Raw genomic sequence first — 15,945 nt, 5'->3', positions numbered from 1 at the left:
ACCATGCTAGCAGAGTTGAGAGTGGGACAAGGACCGAAGAGGAAGCCCAAAAGAAAGAGGAACAAGGAGCACGGCGACGACGACTACGACGACGACGGCGGCGGCGGCGGTAACCAAGCCGTGTAGGGTGATGGGGATACATACGCAAGGGGACGACGCGGGCGGCGGGCACGCTTCTTTGCTGCTGCGCCCGCAGCTGCACCGCCTAGCCGGCGAACTTGTGCCGCGTGCGGATCCTCTCGCCGTACCGGAACAGCACCACGGGCACGGGCGCGCCCGCCAGCGCCACAAAGGCGAGGAGCGACGACGTCCAGCCGTAGCCGATGCCCTCGAGCATCACCTCGCCCAGCAGCGGGAAGATGGCGGCGAGGAGGCTGCGCACCAGCACCGCGCACGCCGTGGCCGACGCCGAGTAGGGCACAAAGGCGTCGACCAGGTACACGAGGATCGTCTGGAAGCACAGGATCGTGGCGTAGCCGACCAGGAAGCTGCCGAGCAGCGGCACCAGCCAGTGCGCCTCGCTCTCGGCCGACCAGCCAAAGCAAAACAGGCCGCAGGGCAGGATGAGCATCCCGACAAAGCACAGCGGCAGGCGGTACTCGGGCCGGCCCTTTTTCGGTGTCGGCGAGGATGTGGCGGCGGCAGCGGTCGCGAGGGACCCAGGCGGTCCTGTCGCCGCCACCGTCGCTGCTGCTGCTGCTGATGCCGGACCCGTTTTGTCTGCCGTGCCGGTCGCCTTGGCCTTGATGGCGTCGTCGCCCTCGGCCGAGACGGTCGGCGTTAGCTTGCTGGATGTGGCCGCCGGATCCGGGACCACGCCCCATGACGCCACCGTGGCTGCGGGGTCGTTTTCGTCCTGCTTCGGCATCGGCCTGACCGCATCCTCGTCGTCCGCTCCGTCGTCGTCGTCGCCGTCGTCGTTGCGGTCGCGGTCGCCGCCGCCATCGCTGCCGCAGGACTCGGCTGGCGTGGCGTCGCCCGTGCCAGTGGCCGTGCCCGTGACCGTCTTTTCCGTCACGACGGCGGGGGCGGGGGCGGCAGTGTGGCTGTCAGGGCCGGGTGCGACCGGCTCGATGCTCTTCTGCTTTTCGAGATCGACGTCCTTGGACGGGTGCTGCCCTTGCCCTTGCTGGTCGTCGAGCTGGTGCTGCTGCTGCTGCCCCTTTCGCGCCGCCATGATCCGCTCAATCTCGTCGGCGTCCTTGAGCAGCAGCTTGCAGATCTTGCCGTCGGTCTGGACCAGCCGCCGGTAGAGGTTGTCCTGCACCAGCACGTTGGTCAGGGCGCTGGCCAGGAATCCCAGACCGAGCCCGAGGTAGGACAGGCCCGAGACGCCGAGCGTCCAGCTGTAGGTGGGTAGCTCGGCATCGGTGGGCAGGTCTTCGTCAGCGTCGCGTTCTTGGAAGAGGAGCGGGTGCTGCGTCAGAAAGAGAAAGACGATGCCGTAGCAGAAGCCGAGGTAGAGGGAGAAGATGGCACAGATGGGGTTGGTGAAGAGCAGCCGGAAGGGACGCGACTGGGCCTGCTTGATCTTGGCCTTGGCCTCGGCGCTCGGGTAGAGCCTCTTGGCCCACTGTACCAGCCGCTGGGACGGCGATGGCCTCCGAGGTGGCTCCGCTTGCTGCACGTGCGTCGTCGATCGCTGCTGCTGCTGCTGCTGCTGCTGTTGCCGGATGAGCTCGAGACGGTCGGCGATGGCTCTCTCGCGCTTCTTGCGCAGCAGGATGGGCGCGTAGGTCTCCTTGAGGAACAGGACGATGGCGACAAACACGCCGAGCGACATGATGGTCAGCGTGAAGAGGAGCCAGCGCCAGTCGCGGTCGCCCTGGGCGATGAAGCCGCCGATGACGTTGCCCAGCACGGGCCCGAGCAGCGGGCCGAGACCGTAGATGGCCTGGGCACGGCCGCGCTCGCGGGGCTCAAACATGTCGCCGATGCTGCCAGCACCCAGACTTGGGCCAGCACTGCCCGCCGCGCCCGCCAGGAAGCGCAGGATGTTGAGGGTGACGTAGGTCTGGCTGAAGGAGGATGCGAGGTTGAAAATAATGAAGAGCAAGCTCGTGCTGGTGTAGACTGGCAGGCGGCCCTTGAGCTCGGAGATGGGCGCCAGGATAAAAGGGCCCACGCCGAGGCCGAGGACGAAGAAGGACACGGGGAGGATGGCGACGACGCGCGAGGCCAGGTCAAAGTCGAAGTCGAGGTACTTGCTGCCGGGGACGAGGATCGATGAGCCGAGCGGGGAGACGAAGCCCATGAGCGAGATGACGGAAGTCGTGAGCCACTTGCGGGCGGGCGACCAGTGGCGCGAGTCCTCGGCGCCAACGAGCGTGATGGTCGCGACCTCGTCCGGGCTGAGCGGCTGGAGAAGAGGCGATACCAGGGGCGGGTGCTGCGACGGGTCGTCATTTGGGTCGTGCGAGTGCGAGTGCGACGAGTGGGCGGCCGACTGGTGGCGAAGGTGTGCTGGCCTCGGAAGGGGAACGAGCGAAGCCATGGCGGCGGCGAGGCCGATTGCGGCCGTTCGAGTATCCGGGCGTCGTGATCGTCGGAGAGAGGGCGAGTCCGCTGGGCGCTGATGCTGCTGGGGCCGCCGCTGATCGACAAGGAAGCCTTGTCGACGCTGGGGAGATGATGGTGCCCAGAGTGCTGACGACGCTGCGGGCAGGTTGAGGAAGAGAAAGCGAACGTCGATGCCGCTTTTGTTATGATATGAGGTTTAGGGAGGGGGTACTGCGGTGCGGTCTAGAGCATGATGGATCTCGTCTAGGGTTATGCTTGTGGTGCAAGCGGCATTGCCGGTGCTGGGGTGAGTGTAACGGGGCGATGCTTGGTGCCGGTGGCGAACCGCGCGGTCGAGGCTGCCGGGGCGACCGAGCTTGAGTATGAGCGTGCCGGGAAGGCACACGGTGTTCCGGGCGGGCAGCGAAGAGCAGGATGGAGGAAGGGCTGATGGAAGCAGGGAGTGGGGAAGGAGGCTGGGCCGAAGATGAAGAGAAGGGCGGGCGACCAGGGCAACCAAGGGAGGGTAGAAGGAGGAAACGGGAATGTGCCGATGTGCAGACGACGGCATCTACGGCACGGCCGACAGCAGGGGCGCGTACGTGTTGGCGTCGAGGAAGCGGAGCTAGGCTGGGAGTCGATGGTGGTGATGACGGTGGCCGTCGGTAGCGGGCCGAGGAGTGGGCCAAGAGGTCACGCAGAGAAGCTGGGCAGCAAGTGGCAGGCAGGGATCTGCGGTACGGGTCCGGCGAGCAGCGCATCGGCAGGCAGCAGCAAGCAAGCAAGCTGGCCGGCCGGCTGGGCTGGTTGGGTTCAGAGCGGCACCAAGGGCGGCGCTAGCAAAGAGGCAGCTAGGCAGACAAAGAGGCCAAGGCCGACCACCGGCAGCTCGGCGTCGGCCTGGATGCCGGCGCCCACGGCCGCTGGACCCTTCGTGCTTGCTTGCTTGCTTGGCTGGCGGGCTGCTCGCCGGCAGCGTGGTCGGCATGCTGGATGCCGAAGCTAGGTCGCGGCCGCTGCAGGCCTGTGCCCGCTCGCTCGCGCCCACGCCTCCGCCCTTGCTCCTCGATCTAACCGGCCTGCTTGCTTGCTTTTGGGCGTGGGCAAGCGACATCAGCTCCTAGAGAGAGTAATCTCGGCATCGTCCGAACGATTGGCCAGCCTGGAGACAGACGGAGGCAGGCCAAAGTTTGAGAAAAAAAGGCGGAACGGCCCGTCCGCTCTCGACCAACAGGCAGGCAGGCAGGCAGGCAGGCAGGCAGGCAGGCAGGCAGGCAGGCAGGCAGGCAGGCAGGCAGGGACGGCCAGCTCACCGGCAGCCACGACTGCGCCGGCCGGCACGACGGCACGGCAAGCGCGGCTTTTGCTGGCCTCTGCTGGGCAGGGCTGGCCTGGGCTTCGTTCGTCTAGCGAGGCGATGGTGCGTCGTCGCCATCGGCCCGCTCACCGTCACCGCCGTCACCGCTGCCAGCAGCATCACCATCGCCGTACGACGATGTCCATCGACGACCGAGGCCTGGCGGGCGAGTCGAGAACTCTGAAAGGCAGCCGCCGACGCCGAGCACGACGATGGCCGTACGTCTATTTGTGGCACCTCTGAAGCGGCCGCTGCTGCTGCTGATTGAGGGGGCTGCACCTGCTGCCTGGCCTGCCGCCTGCAGCCGCGGCATTCATGCCTTTTCGGCCGCGTAAATCTTGAGCCGCCGTAGCCAGCCCCTGGCTCGGCGGCTCCCCATCTCTATCTGTGCCGGCTGACTGCCGTGCCCTCGCCGAGCCAGCCGACTCCACGGCCGCTCCTCGCCGTCGATCTACTCTGCCCCTGCCGTCTCTGTTCGGTTCCGTCGCACAGACGAGGGATCGTAGCATCGAAACGAAAGAAGCATCGAGGTTGCTCTTCTGTCGAGTGGAACGACCTGCGAGCGGTGCAGCGGTGATGGCAGGTGGTGGCGCAGGCATATCCGTCCCGCGGTTTGGCTGCCGATCCAAGGCAACCAATCTTGGGTCCGGCTCAGCCCGGGCCATGCCCCAACCGTCCGGCCTGCCTCGCCTTCTGGCGTTTCTTGCTTTCTTGCTTCGGCGGCCAAACCGGAACCACAGGCCAGCCAGTGAGCCAGGCCGTCATTGGTCCGGCCAGGATCGCATCGCTAAGTTACTTAGAGAGGGTGCGTGGCGGCGCCAAGCAAGCCGCGAGCGGTCCAGACCACAAAGCGGCAGATCCGACATCTTTATCGTACGAGTGACGTGCTTCACCTCGGCGCCCACCCGCCCTTTGAAGCGCAGCAGGTAGATCTCGGATCCGTCCTCGGTTCTGCGGCTGGTGACCCCACTCGGGGGCATCTGGCCCGCCCGCCCCTCCGGATGAGCCGACGAGGGGCGGCACGCTGCCGGGTCGGTGGCCGTCGCCGTCATATGGGCGAGAGCTCGGGGCGAGGGAGGAGAGGAAGGCTGGGCAAGACCATGGTGTAGCTTGCGAGCGGGCCGTAGCGTGAGATACCGTAGGCAGCTCAGCAGCAAAGAAAACCTGATTGGGGGTGGCGGGCGCCTGCTGGCCTTCTCGCCGCAGCAACCGTCTCGAGGATGTCGGGACAGCCCACGCCCATCGTGCTGTTGGGAGTGACTGAGCAAGCCGGCTCACGCGGAGCGCCTCGACGGCCGTGGCTGCCTACGCCTCTTTGTCGACGGGCCACGCTTGCCATGGACATGCTTGAGGCCACGATGTCCTGGCATGGAAGAGGTCAGCAGGCATCTACCAACGACTCGGAGGAGGACCGGATAGGATGACGATGGATGAGGTGGGTGCATCGACAGCATCGATCAGATGGGGAAGGCTCACCCTCGTCTGCATCCGCCTTTCCTCCGCGGGCATCCACCGTATGTAAAGAGAGAGAAAGAAAAACGCCAAGACCTCTTGGCCTGGCCTCGCCCGCTCCACGGCGCGCTGGGCATCCGGTCTTGGTTGTCGCAAGACGAGCACCGTCGGCGGCGTGCGAGAGAGGAGGCACGCTTGCTGACTGAACATCGTCTTCGCCCTCGCTCGTCGTAGGTCCCACGGCATCGTCTCATCTGACTCGTACAGTCGGTCCCGAGGGGATGGTGGCTATAGAGCGCGGCTCGGGACCTCGTATCGAGCCTCGAGCCAGCGGGGCCTTCTTGTACGTCCCGCAACGTCGCAGGCTCGGCCACCGCAGTGGGGGCCTGTGGGGAGCCGTTTACCACCCAGCCGAAGTCGAGAAGGGGTGGCCAGGTCCTCTGGCTACCTATCACTCGTCGTCTAGGCCAGGGTCAGGAGGGGGAGCTGACCCGACGATTGGCCCGACGACCGCCTCTTCTCTCCCTGCCCTGCTCCTTCTCCATCGTCAAGCTCGGGTAGACCTTGCCAAGTCCCTTGGCTCTGGATGAGGCGCCATGCAAACGTCTCGCCAAAGCGCCGGTCCCGATGGCAGCAACGTGGCGAAGGCGCAACGACGAGCAAAGCAACCAAGGCCGGGCAGGACGGGCCAGGCCAGGTGGCGCAACGGGTCCGTACTTTCGTCTCTGCCCTCTGCCAAGACCGACACGTCGACTGGCCAGCCGAATGCTCGGAGCCTCGGAGCGATTGAACGGCCAACGCCAGGCCAGAACAAAGTCCGCTCCTTCTATCCTCCGATGTGGCCTCTGCTGCTGCGCTCGTACCCCTGCCAAGACCGGCGCTACGTCGACGATTCGCCTTGGACGTCCAAGTCGCCGGTCTCAAGGCGGAGCATCGGGGCAAATGTGGGCCCGCGGGTCGAAGCTGGCCTAGTCCTGCCTGCTTCTGCTCACCGAAAGGGGGTCTGGCTGCCGATCAGACACAGACCCGACGTGGTACGAGACCTCGAGAGGCCCCCTACAACGGCCCTGGATTGGCCAACGGCGAAGGCCCCGATGGCCAGATCGTCTGGGTGCGTCTCGCTTTCCCCGCGCCCTTGGGGCCCCACGAGCTTCGTCTGCAGGCCCGCGATCTCGCTGAAGAAGGGCGCCGTAGACCGAGGACGGCGGTATAAAGGCGACTTGGTGGCGAGTCTGGGACGAGCGTCGAAGCTGCTCGATCCCCACCCATCTTCACTCACCGCCAGCCGATTGAGTCCACCATGTCCCCACCACCGGCTTCACACGACGAAGGCAGGGGTGACCAGCACGGTCGCACTTCTGCCCTGGCCTCTGACACCTCGACGCGCTCGAGCGTCGACGGCGCCAACCAAGTCGGCGCCGCTACCACCACCGCTCCGTCTCCCGACAAGGAAGACGAGAAGCGGACCAGCGACGACCTGCACGTGACGCCCGCCGCCGATGTCAAGCTCGAGTCGCAGAAGAGCCGGCAGGACGCCGCCGCCGACCTCGAGGTGCGGCTGGCCAACCCGCTCAAGGGCTACTCGCGCTCCGATGTCGTCCAGCGCGCACGCGACTTTGCCCACGCCGCCGGCCTCGACGATCTGGCCGACGTGTTCGCCAAGGGGGCGCTCCTGGCCCGCGACCCGCTGCGGTTCGAGGATATGCCCGAGCTCGACGAGGCCGACAAGGAGGCCGTCCGCCGCGAGACGACGCACCGCTGGCAGCATCCGCGCCAGCTCTACATGCTCGTCATCTGCTGCTCGCTCGGCGCCGTCGTCCAGGGCATGGACCAGTCGGTCATCAACGGCGCCAACCTCTTCTTCCCGACGACCTTTGGCATCCAGAACGAGTCGTCGTGGCTGCTCGGCATCATCAACAGCGCGCCCTACTTCTCCTGCGCCCTGCTGGCGTGCTGGGTCACGGAGCCGCTCAACCACTACTTCGGACGTCGCGGAGCCATCTTTATCAGCTGTGCCATCGCGCTGCTCACCTGCGTCTGGGCGGGCCTGACGCACACCTGGTGGCACCTGCTCATCTCGCGCATCTTTCTCGGCTTCGGCATCGCGCCCAAGAGCGCCACGGTGCCCATCTACGCCGCCGAGACGGTGCCCGCGCAGATCCGGGGCGGCCTGGTGATGCAGTGGCAGCTGTGGACGGCGGGAGGCATCATGCTCGGCTTCGTGGCCGACATCGCCTTCTACAATGTGCCGAACCAGTCGGGCATCGACGGCCTCAACTGGCGGCTGATGCTGGGTTCGGCGGCGATCCCGCCCATCTTTGTGCTGGTGTTGGTCTACATGTCTCCCGAGAGTCCGCGATGGTGAGTAGACATGGCAGCGGTGGTGGCCCTGGTGGTGATGCTGGCGGTCCTGTTGGCGAGGCACGGCGCGGTGATGGCGGCTGAGGGTAGGCGAGCTGCGAGCGCCAAACTGAACGCGTTGCCCTGTTCTCCCCTGGATCCCGATGACCTTGCAGGTACCTTGGCAAGCGACGCTTCGCGGATGCGTACAAGGCGATGTCGAGGCTCCGCAACACTCCGCTGCAGGCCGCGAGGGACGTCTACTTTGCCTACGAGGGCATGCTGGCCGAGGAGGAGGCCAACCGGAACAAGTCGCGCTCCCGGCTCCTGGAGCTCTTTACGGTTCCCCGGATACGCAAGGGAACGCAGAGCGCTACGTTCGTGATGATTATGCAGCAAGCCTGTGGCATTAACGTCAATGCTTATTACGGTGGGTAGGGGATCGTTGCGAAGGTGTATGAAGTGAAGGAAGGAGGTGGTGGTGGTCGAGAAGGAAGTTGGGAATGGCGTCCTCGAACATTTTTCGGGCAGGCGCGTCGGCCTCCACTTGGCGAAATTCCCCGACCGCCGCCGCTCGGACCTCTTTTCGACTGACGCCCACTTCTCCCCACCTCTTCCTTCTCTCCCTCTCCTCGCCCTTGCCTCCGACCCATCCTTTCTCCCCTCCCCTCCCTGCCTCCTATCGCAACGGCTACGACGATGCAGGCTCCTCCATCTTCAAGGAGGCGGGCGCCACGGAGCTCACCGCGCTCGGCGCATCGCTCGGCTGGGGCGCCGTCAACTGGATCGCGGGCTTCCCTGCCATCTGGACCATCGACAAGCTCGGACGCCGCGGCCTCCTCCTCATCGGCTTCCCGCTGATGGCCATCTTCCTTTTCTGGGCTGGCTTTAGCTTCTATATAACCAGCGACAACGCCCGCGTCGCCATGGTCGCCCTCGGCACCTACCTCCACTGCATCTCGTACAGCCCCACAGAGGGGCCCGTCCCCTTTACCTATTCCTCCGAGAGCTTCCCGCTCGCCCACCGCACCATTGGCATGACCTGGGCCGTCAGCGTCTGCTGGTTCTTCAACGGCGGTGAGTGCACCCCGCTCGTCGCTCGTCGCTTCCCTGCTGCTGCGCCTGAAAAGCCCTCGTTTGGCTGACCCGCACTGTCCCTGGCCTCGCGATCCACACCCCTCCTCCGCAGTCCTCTCGCTCACCTTCCCCGCCATGACCGAGACGCTGACCAACACGGGCGCATTCTGCTTCTACGGCGCGTGGAACGTGTTTGGCTTCGTCTACACCTACTTCCTGCTACCCGAGACCAAGTCGCTCACCCTCGAGGAGCTCGACGCCGTCTTCTCGGTGTCCAACCGTCGACACGCCGGCTACTTTGCAAAGAAGGTGAGCCCGCCCGGCCGCGCCACCAGGCCCGTCGAGCGATCCCCAGGCTGACCTTTCGAAAACGCACCTACCACCTCCCTCACCCCGCCACCTCGATCGCAGCTGCCCTGGTACACGGACAAGTACCTCTTCCGCCGGTCTGTCGCCGACTTCCCGCCGCTCTACGAGCACGAGCGTCTTTCCGCCGAAGAGAGGGCGGCGCGCGGTACCGCTGTCCCCGCCGCCGCCGGCCACTAGACGGATCTCGTCGCGGAACGGTGTGCGATATGCGATGTGCGAAGTGCTTATGCTCCATGTCCCACGAATGTCATCCTGTGTCTTGATGCGCCTGGCCAACAATGACATGGCTCATCGAGTGTGAGAACAGGGGTGGGCGCCGGGGGAGGCCGACTATCGGTCCTCGTATCCGCACCGGCCGTCGTCCCGTCGAGGACAGCGTCGATACTAGACAACGGCGAGGTTCTGGCTCGTAACCTCGTACACCCTCTCGAGTCTTCCGTCCGTTCTGACCCTCGGCGTGCCCTCACCGGCGCCCATCCTGCGCAGGAGGGCCCGCATGCCCACGTTATCCTCGAGGGTGCCCAACGTGATCCTATCCATTCCCAGCTGCTCCAACCCGAACCGAACACTAGCAAGTAGGGCCTCGTACGCCAATCCCCTGCGCCAAACTTGGTGGGACAGCATGATACCCGCCTCAGCCTGGCTGTGGGACCAATCGAGGAATCCCAAGCCGGACTCGCCGATGACTTGGCCATCGAACTCGACGAGGAGGAAGAGACAGCGCGTCCCAAAGTCACGGCGCATCAGCTCGATCCACTCGTGCACTTCTGACAGGGGTTGCGAGACCTTGGCGTGGAGGTGGGGCAGGAACTGCGTGTTGCGCATGTCACGCGTGCGGGCTTGCATGTTTGGCCCGTCGTTGGATACCGGAGGTCGTAGTACCAGGTTCGGTAGGCGCGTCTCCAGTCGGAAGCTGTCGAGCTGGGCGGCCAGACGCGCTCCTCGTTCATCCTCGGTCGTCATGGCTCCGTGGCGCTCGCTCGTGTTCGATGGCGCTGATCGTGTTCGGTGTTCGGTGTTCGGTGTTCGGTGTTCGGTGTTCGGTGGTTGCTTGTTCGTGCTCGATGCGGTGGAATGCGTGTGCGTGTGTGGGTGCAAGATGCTCGACCCCACCTCCGAACGAGGTGCCGAGCATCCTTACATATATCCCTGCCACGCTCGATGTAATCGACTCTCGACGATGGTCTGACACGGCACGGCAAGGCGTAGCATCCCTAATGGCGCAGTCGAGGGCGTCGAGTCACGCATGCCCTCGCTCCATATCCTCCCTACCCCGCCCAGTTCGGCCCACGCCGCGCACCACCACCAGCCGGCGGCAGGTGGAGCACGCGAGGCAACGCAGCATCGGAACGGACCCTTCCGCCCGTGCAGCCCAGGCCTCGCGGGCCGCGGCGAGTCCGGGGTCGTCGATGCACCGCACTTTCAGGACGGTTGAGAGCACAGCGAGCCACAGCCAACAAGGGCGGGTGCGAGAGACCTTATGCAGGTGACCATGATTCCAAGGATTGCCCTTCTGACTCGATGTCCATCGATCTATATATCTACACGCCCTCTACGGTGCTACGACCATGACTCCCCCCCAAGCCGAGCCTCGACGCTCACCGGCGGTTGTAGTTGATGAACTTGCACGCCGCGAGCAGGATGACGACCATGCTGCACCAGTGGGCGACGAGGATGCCAAACTCCCTCCACCGCAGCGAGTAGTGGAAGCCGAGGCCGTCGGTAAAGTCGTCGCCAACGCGGTAGGGGCAGTAGGCGCACGCGCCCGCGCCCGCCGCCTCGTCCGGGTTGACAATGTAGCCCTTGCGCACGGCCTCGACAAACGCCGCCGCGTACTGCCCACACGTCTGCCCGACGGGCGGCAGGAAGGACACGACCTCGGACTCGCCCTGGCACCGCACGGGGACCTCGTGCAGCACCGACGTGAGGAGCGCAGAGACGAGGCGCGTGTACGGGTTGAGCTCGTACAGCCAGCTGCGCCAGAAGCGCACCATGTCCGGGCCCGGGATCGTGACGCCGGCAAAGAGCTCGTAGACGATCAGGATGAAAGGCAGCATGACGCCCGCGATGGCCAGGTTGGGTGCCAGCGCCGCGATGGCCTGCCCCGCCGCAAACGCGTACAGCTCCGCGACGAGGAGGACGAGGAAGACGAAGCCCGCCCGGCTCGACTGGGCCGGCAGGCCGCAGAGGTAGTAGAACGGCACAAAGTAGAGCACCGTCGCGCCCACCGCCCCGGGGACCTGGCCCAGCAGCTGCGCCGCGCCAAACACGACGCGGCCGTACGTGCCGCTGGCCGACTCGCGCACAAAGACCTTGCGCGACTCCATAAAGACGGGCTGCACCTGCGCAAAGATGAAGGCCGGCAGGAAGATGGCGACAAAGATGGCAAACACGCGGTTCTGCAGGTCCGTCGCCGACGTGCCGAGCTGCAGCCACGTCAGCCCGACGAGCAGCGACGTGGCGAGGTGCACCACGGCCGCCGTGTAGTAGTAGTCGGGCGAGCGCCACTGCGCCCGCAGCTCGCGGCCCAGCACGATGCAGAGCTGCCGAAAAAAGGTCGGGTAGCCCTCCTCGCTGGCCGGAGCGGTGGCCGCTGCCGCCACCGCCGCCTCGTCGTGCACCGCAGTGTTGAGCGCGGCGACCTGCTCGTGGAGCGCGCGGCACTCGGGCGACTCGCGCCAGTGCCGTTCCCAGCGCTGGGCATTCTCCGGGTCTCCGCCGACAAGCGCGATGATCGTCTCTGCCGGGTTGGCGTCGTCGCGGTGGAAGCCGTCGTCGGCGTGGCGCGCAAAGCTCGACAGCACCGCCGACGAGCCCTCGCCGATCTCGCCGCAGTAGACGGGCACGCCGCCGCGCCCCAGCAGCATCAGCCGGTCGAAGCTCTCGAACAGCTGGGCGCTCGGCTGGTGGATGGTGCAGACGCACGACAGCCCCTGCTGGTCGGCCAGCTTGCGCAGCGTCGCGACGATCGTCGTGGCCGCCTGGGCATCCAGCCCGGACGTGGGCTCGTCGAGGAAGATGACGGAATCAGGCTGGGCGACGAGCTCGACGCCGATGGTGAGCTTCTTGCGCGCCTCGGTCGAGATGCCCGTGCTGCCGTGACCGATCTGGGTGTCGGCCAGGTGACGCAGCTCGAGCAATTCGAGGGCCTCGAGGACGCCCCTGCGGTGCTCCTCGGGTGTCGTTGTTGTCGGCCTGCGCAGCTTCGAGCTGAAGAGCAGCGCCTCGTATACGGTCGAGGTCGGCTCGTGGACGTCCATCTGCTCGCAGTAGGCCAAGTGGCGCGAAAAAGCGGCGTCCGTGGGTCGCCCTTCGAAGCAGATGGTGCCTTGAACCTTGCCGATCGTCTTGCGCCTTGCCAGCACGTCGAGCAGCGTCGTCTTACCCGCGCCCGAGCCGCCCATGAGTGCCGTCAGGGTGCCGCGGGGCGCAAAGCCGGTGATGTTGTGCAGCAGGCGCTTCGAGCCGCCCTTGGCGGGGACATCGTAGCTCACATCGGTCCACGTGAGGCCGGCCCGCGGCGCGAGCTTCCTCTCGCGGGAGGCCGAGGGCGGGCTCGCAGCTTCTGTCGTCGTCGAGACACGGTCCGTCGCGCTCTTTTCGACGTCGTCATCGGCCTGTGCGGCGACGCTCGACTTGCCGCGGCGCACCGCGACCTGGCCCGGAGGCTGCGCACGCAGGCGTCGCGAGCTGATCTCGGCGCCCACCAGGGCGAGCAGGAGCAGGCCGAGCGCGAAGGCGAACAGGATGCCAATGTTGCGCCACATCTCGGAGCTCGTAGCGCTGAACCCGAACGCGGATCGCAGGTAGTCGCTGCCACGCACCGATGAGTCGCCCGGTCCAGCGCCGGCGATGTTGCAGGCCTGGGTGCGGTCGGCAATCGAGCTGCCGTAGCCCAGATCGAGGCCATCGACGTTGCGCGGGACGACCTGGTCCGGGTCGCACTCGAGGACGAGGCCGCGGAACTCGTTGGTCATGGTGGCCTGCCACGCGTACCGGATCGGGTTGACATAGTAGAGCCACTTTGTGAACGACGGCAGCGACCGCAGCGGGACGAGGTAGCCGCTGAAGATGATGCTGCCGGTGAGCATGACGACGTTAAAGCGCATCACGGCGCTAAAGTCGTGGCCGAGAAAGGCGATCGAGGCGCGGTAGAAGAAGATGAAGGTGTTGTAGACGCCGAATACGACGAGGTAGAGGGTGAAGAAGGCACCGGCCGTGCGCTCGAGGCCCGAGAGGAAGTAGAGGGGCAGCAGGAAGACGAAGAGCTGCGGGATCAGCGACGGCATCTCGGCCAGCCAGAAGGCGAGCTCCGAGGCCGACGGGCTGTGGAAGCGGTACTCGACGTGGCGCGCGCCGATTGTCGCCGACTCCATCCAGGTGGCCACCAGGCCAAACGCCTCGAACGGCGGGTAGAGGATGGTGAGGTAGAGGAGGCCGCCGCGCATGAAGGCGCCGCTGGCGGTGGAGGCGAGCAGCAGATAGCCGGTGCCGATGAGGATCGAGATGCAGAGGTTGAAGCCGTAGAGAGCGACCAGGTCGGGCCATCCCCTCGCCTTGCGCCGGAGGTCGCGCCGCAGCAGGGCCTTGACCTGGTGTCGGAAGGGCACCGTGTACGACGTGCGGCCGAGGATGAGGCCCTTCCGCCGCTCGCCCTTGACGGCCTGCTCAAACAGGCGGTAGGCGGGCGGAGGCTCGGTGACGTCCGCTGGAGACGTGGTCGACGTCGAAGAAGCCGGCGGGGGCGCTGCCACTTGCTCCTGCAGCCTGGCCCACAGTGGAGAGGCCCGGAAGACGTGCTCGAAGTCTGCAGCGGTCATGGCGAGCGGCCGGTCGGGCGAAGTCGCAGAGCCGCGGTCGGCGCTGCCGCTGAGGCAGGCGGTGACAAAGTCGGATGTGGTCTGTGCGGGCGTCTTGACGAAACCGAGGCTGGCGAAGTGGTCGACGAGGGCCGACGGCGGGCCGTAGAAGACCTGCCTGCCGTGCTCGAGCACGACGACCTTGTCGAAGCGGCCGAGGATGTCGTCGCTGACCTGGTAGAAGGAGGCGATGTTGATGACGCCAAAGAGGCGGCTCATCATGCGGAGGCCCTTGACGAAGCTGAGGGCCGTGGTGCTGTCCATGCCCCTGGTCGACTGGTCCCAGCACGCGACGGCGCAGCCCGAGGCGAGAATCTCTGCGATCGAGACGCGCTTGCGCTCGCCGCCCGAGACGCCGCGGAGGTGCTCGTCGCCGACGATGCTGCCACGGACGTGGCCGATGCCGAGGAGCTCGAGGATCGAGTCGAGCCCCTCGCGGACGTAGCGCTGCGGGTCGTCGCGCATCTCTGGCGGCAGCACCTTTGGCGTCTTTGCCTCGAGGGCGAAGCGGATCGTGTCCTCGACGGTGGCGGTGGGATAGTGCTCGTCGTACGCCGAGGCGTAGAGCGACTCGGCGGGGTGGTCGCGAGCAAACTGCTGTGCGGGCACGCCGGCGAACTCGAAGCGACCCTGGACGGAAGCCAGGCCCGCGGTGCGGTTCGAGAGAAGCTGGAGGAGCTCCTCGGTGCCCGAACCAGGGCGGCCTAGGACGAAGACCATCTCGCCGGGGTCGAAGCGAGCGGTGATGTCCGAAAGGAGCGTGTCGACCTGCTGTCTTCTGGAGAAGCAGCGTGTGAGGTAGCCGCCGAGCGTGGCAAAGAAGGTGGCATTCTCGACAAAGGCGTCGGGGACGGTGCGGAGCGAGTGAGGGCGATGGCGGTGTCCCTGGACGGTGACACGCTCGAGGAGGATGTCGACCTCCTTGTTTGTCTCGAAGCGAAACTTTGCGAGCGAGTCCCAAAGGCTGGCCTCGTGGAGCGAGAGGCGCGAGTGCTTCTCTGCGAGCGGGTGAGAGCCGTCTAGCTGGGGCGGTGCGATCGACGGGTCGAGGTCGATGATGTCGCAGATGTCGAGGTCGCGATTGTCGGCGTCGTTGCTGGCGCCATGGCTGTCGCTGTTGTTGGACGCTGGCCTCGGGCGGAGGCTGGTCGAGAGCTGCGAGCTGGACCTGTCGACGACGGGTGCGTGGATCATGGCGAAGAGCGAGGTTGCGATGGAGGAGAGGGGGTGAGTGCACAGCAGGCACAGAGAGCCATGGCCGTGCTGTGGCGGAGGAGTAGGGCAGTCGCAATGGCGGTGGTGGTGATGATGATGGTGGTGTCGGGCTGAGGTCGAAGGCGTGGCCTTTAAGGTCTCCGAGGCCGTCGGCATCCCCGGAGCTCCAAAGACGGCGACAACGGCGGCGACGACGACGACATCGTCCGGGATTAGCCGCGGCATGACGCCGCTCTTGGCACCATCGGCACGCTGCCGCCCTGCGGGAAACCCTCCGAAGTCGGGGTTGCCTAGCCTGACCCAGCCAAGGGTTTTGGCGGCTCGCTCCGCTGCGTCGGTACGCCAGCCGACGGACGATGCAGCCGGGCCCCGTCTGACACTTCCGACCCTCGATCGGTGGGCCAGCAGGCAGGCCAGGCAGGGCGGGCGAGATCCGAACGAGGTGTCGGCGCTTCCGCCAGGCCAGGCCGGGGTGCGAGACGCCCCGGTTTTCCGGATCCGCCGTCGGCCGCGCGGGAACCCACCAAGCTGCGAGTCGCTGGCTGGCGCTCGCTCCAGCCCGAAACGCCCGGGAGTTTGCCAAGCCAGCGCAGGCGGCTCGCCACCCGCCCCGGCTTCCCGTCTCGCCAACCAAGCGTCCCGCTCGCGCTCGAGCGTCCCTCGCGGCGCCCGCAGCGGCTCGCCCAGCCCTTGCATCCGTTCCGACCACCAAGCAGACCAGCCAGTCGCCGTCATCGCGTGCCTCCTCGCCCACCGCTGTCGCCGCTGCCGCCATCG

General features: G+C 66.3%; 4 protein-coding genes across 4 annotated transcripts; 1 reads left to right on the top strand and 3 right to left on the bottom strand.

The window, feature by feature from the left end:
• Window positions 1-205: 205 nt before the first annotated feature.
• Window positions 206-2,494, bottom strand: PFL1_04718 (uncharacterized protein; the record flags this gene model as incomplete). Its single annotated transcript, XM_007882246.1, has 1 exon — window positions 206-2,494. One exon carries the CDS (start codon window positions 2,492-2,494, stop codon window positions 206-208), a length of 2,289 nt encoding a protein of 762 aa, XP_007880437.1.
• Window positions 2,495-6,608: 4,114 nt separating this feature from the next.
• Window positions 6,609-9,271, top strand: PFL1_04717 (uncharacterized protein; the record flags this gene model as incomplete). Its single annotated transcript, XM_007882245.1, has 5 exons — window positions 6,609-7,669; window positions 7,825-8,078; window positions 8,354-8,725; window positions 8,838-9,034; window positions 9,137-9,271. 5 exons carry the CDS (start codon window positions 6,609-6,611, stop codon window positions 9,269-9,271), a joined length of 2,019 nt encoding a protein of 672 aa, XP_007880436.1.
• A 207-nt stretch (window positions 9,272-9,478) lies between these two features.
• PFL1_04716 (uncharacterized protein) lies at window positions 9,479-10,057 on the bottom strand (the record flags this gene model as incomplete). The annotated part of the gene is made up of 1 exon (XM_007882244.1): window positions 9,479-10,057. The coding sequence occupies one exon, from the start codon at window positions 10,055-10,057 to the stop codon at window positions 9,479-9,481; it is 579 nt and encodes a 192-aa protein (XP_007880435.1).
• Window positions 10,058-10,692: 635 nt separating this feature from the next.
• Window positions 10,693-15,147, bottom strand: PFL1_04715 (uncharacterized protein; the record flags this gene model as incomplete). The annotated part of the gene is made up of 1 exon (XM_007882243.1): window positions 10,693-15,147. One exon carries the CDS (start codon window positions 15,145-15,147, stop codon window positions 10,693-10,695), a length of 4,455 nt encoding a protein of 1,484 aa, XP_007880434.1.
• Window positions 15,148-15,945: the final 798 nt, after the last annotated feature.

Source organism: Pseudozyma flocculosa (assembly GCF_000417875.1).
Source record: "Pseudozyma flocculosa PF-1 unplaced genomic scaffold scaffold00016, whole genome shotgun sequence".
In the NCBI taxonomy this organism is placed as follows: domain Eukaryota; kingdom Fungi; phylum Basidiomycota; class Ustilaginomycetes; order Ustilaginales; family Ustilaginaceae; genus Pseudozyma; species Pseudozyma flocculosa.
This window is presented reverse-complemented; position numbering and strand designations above follow the sequence as displayed.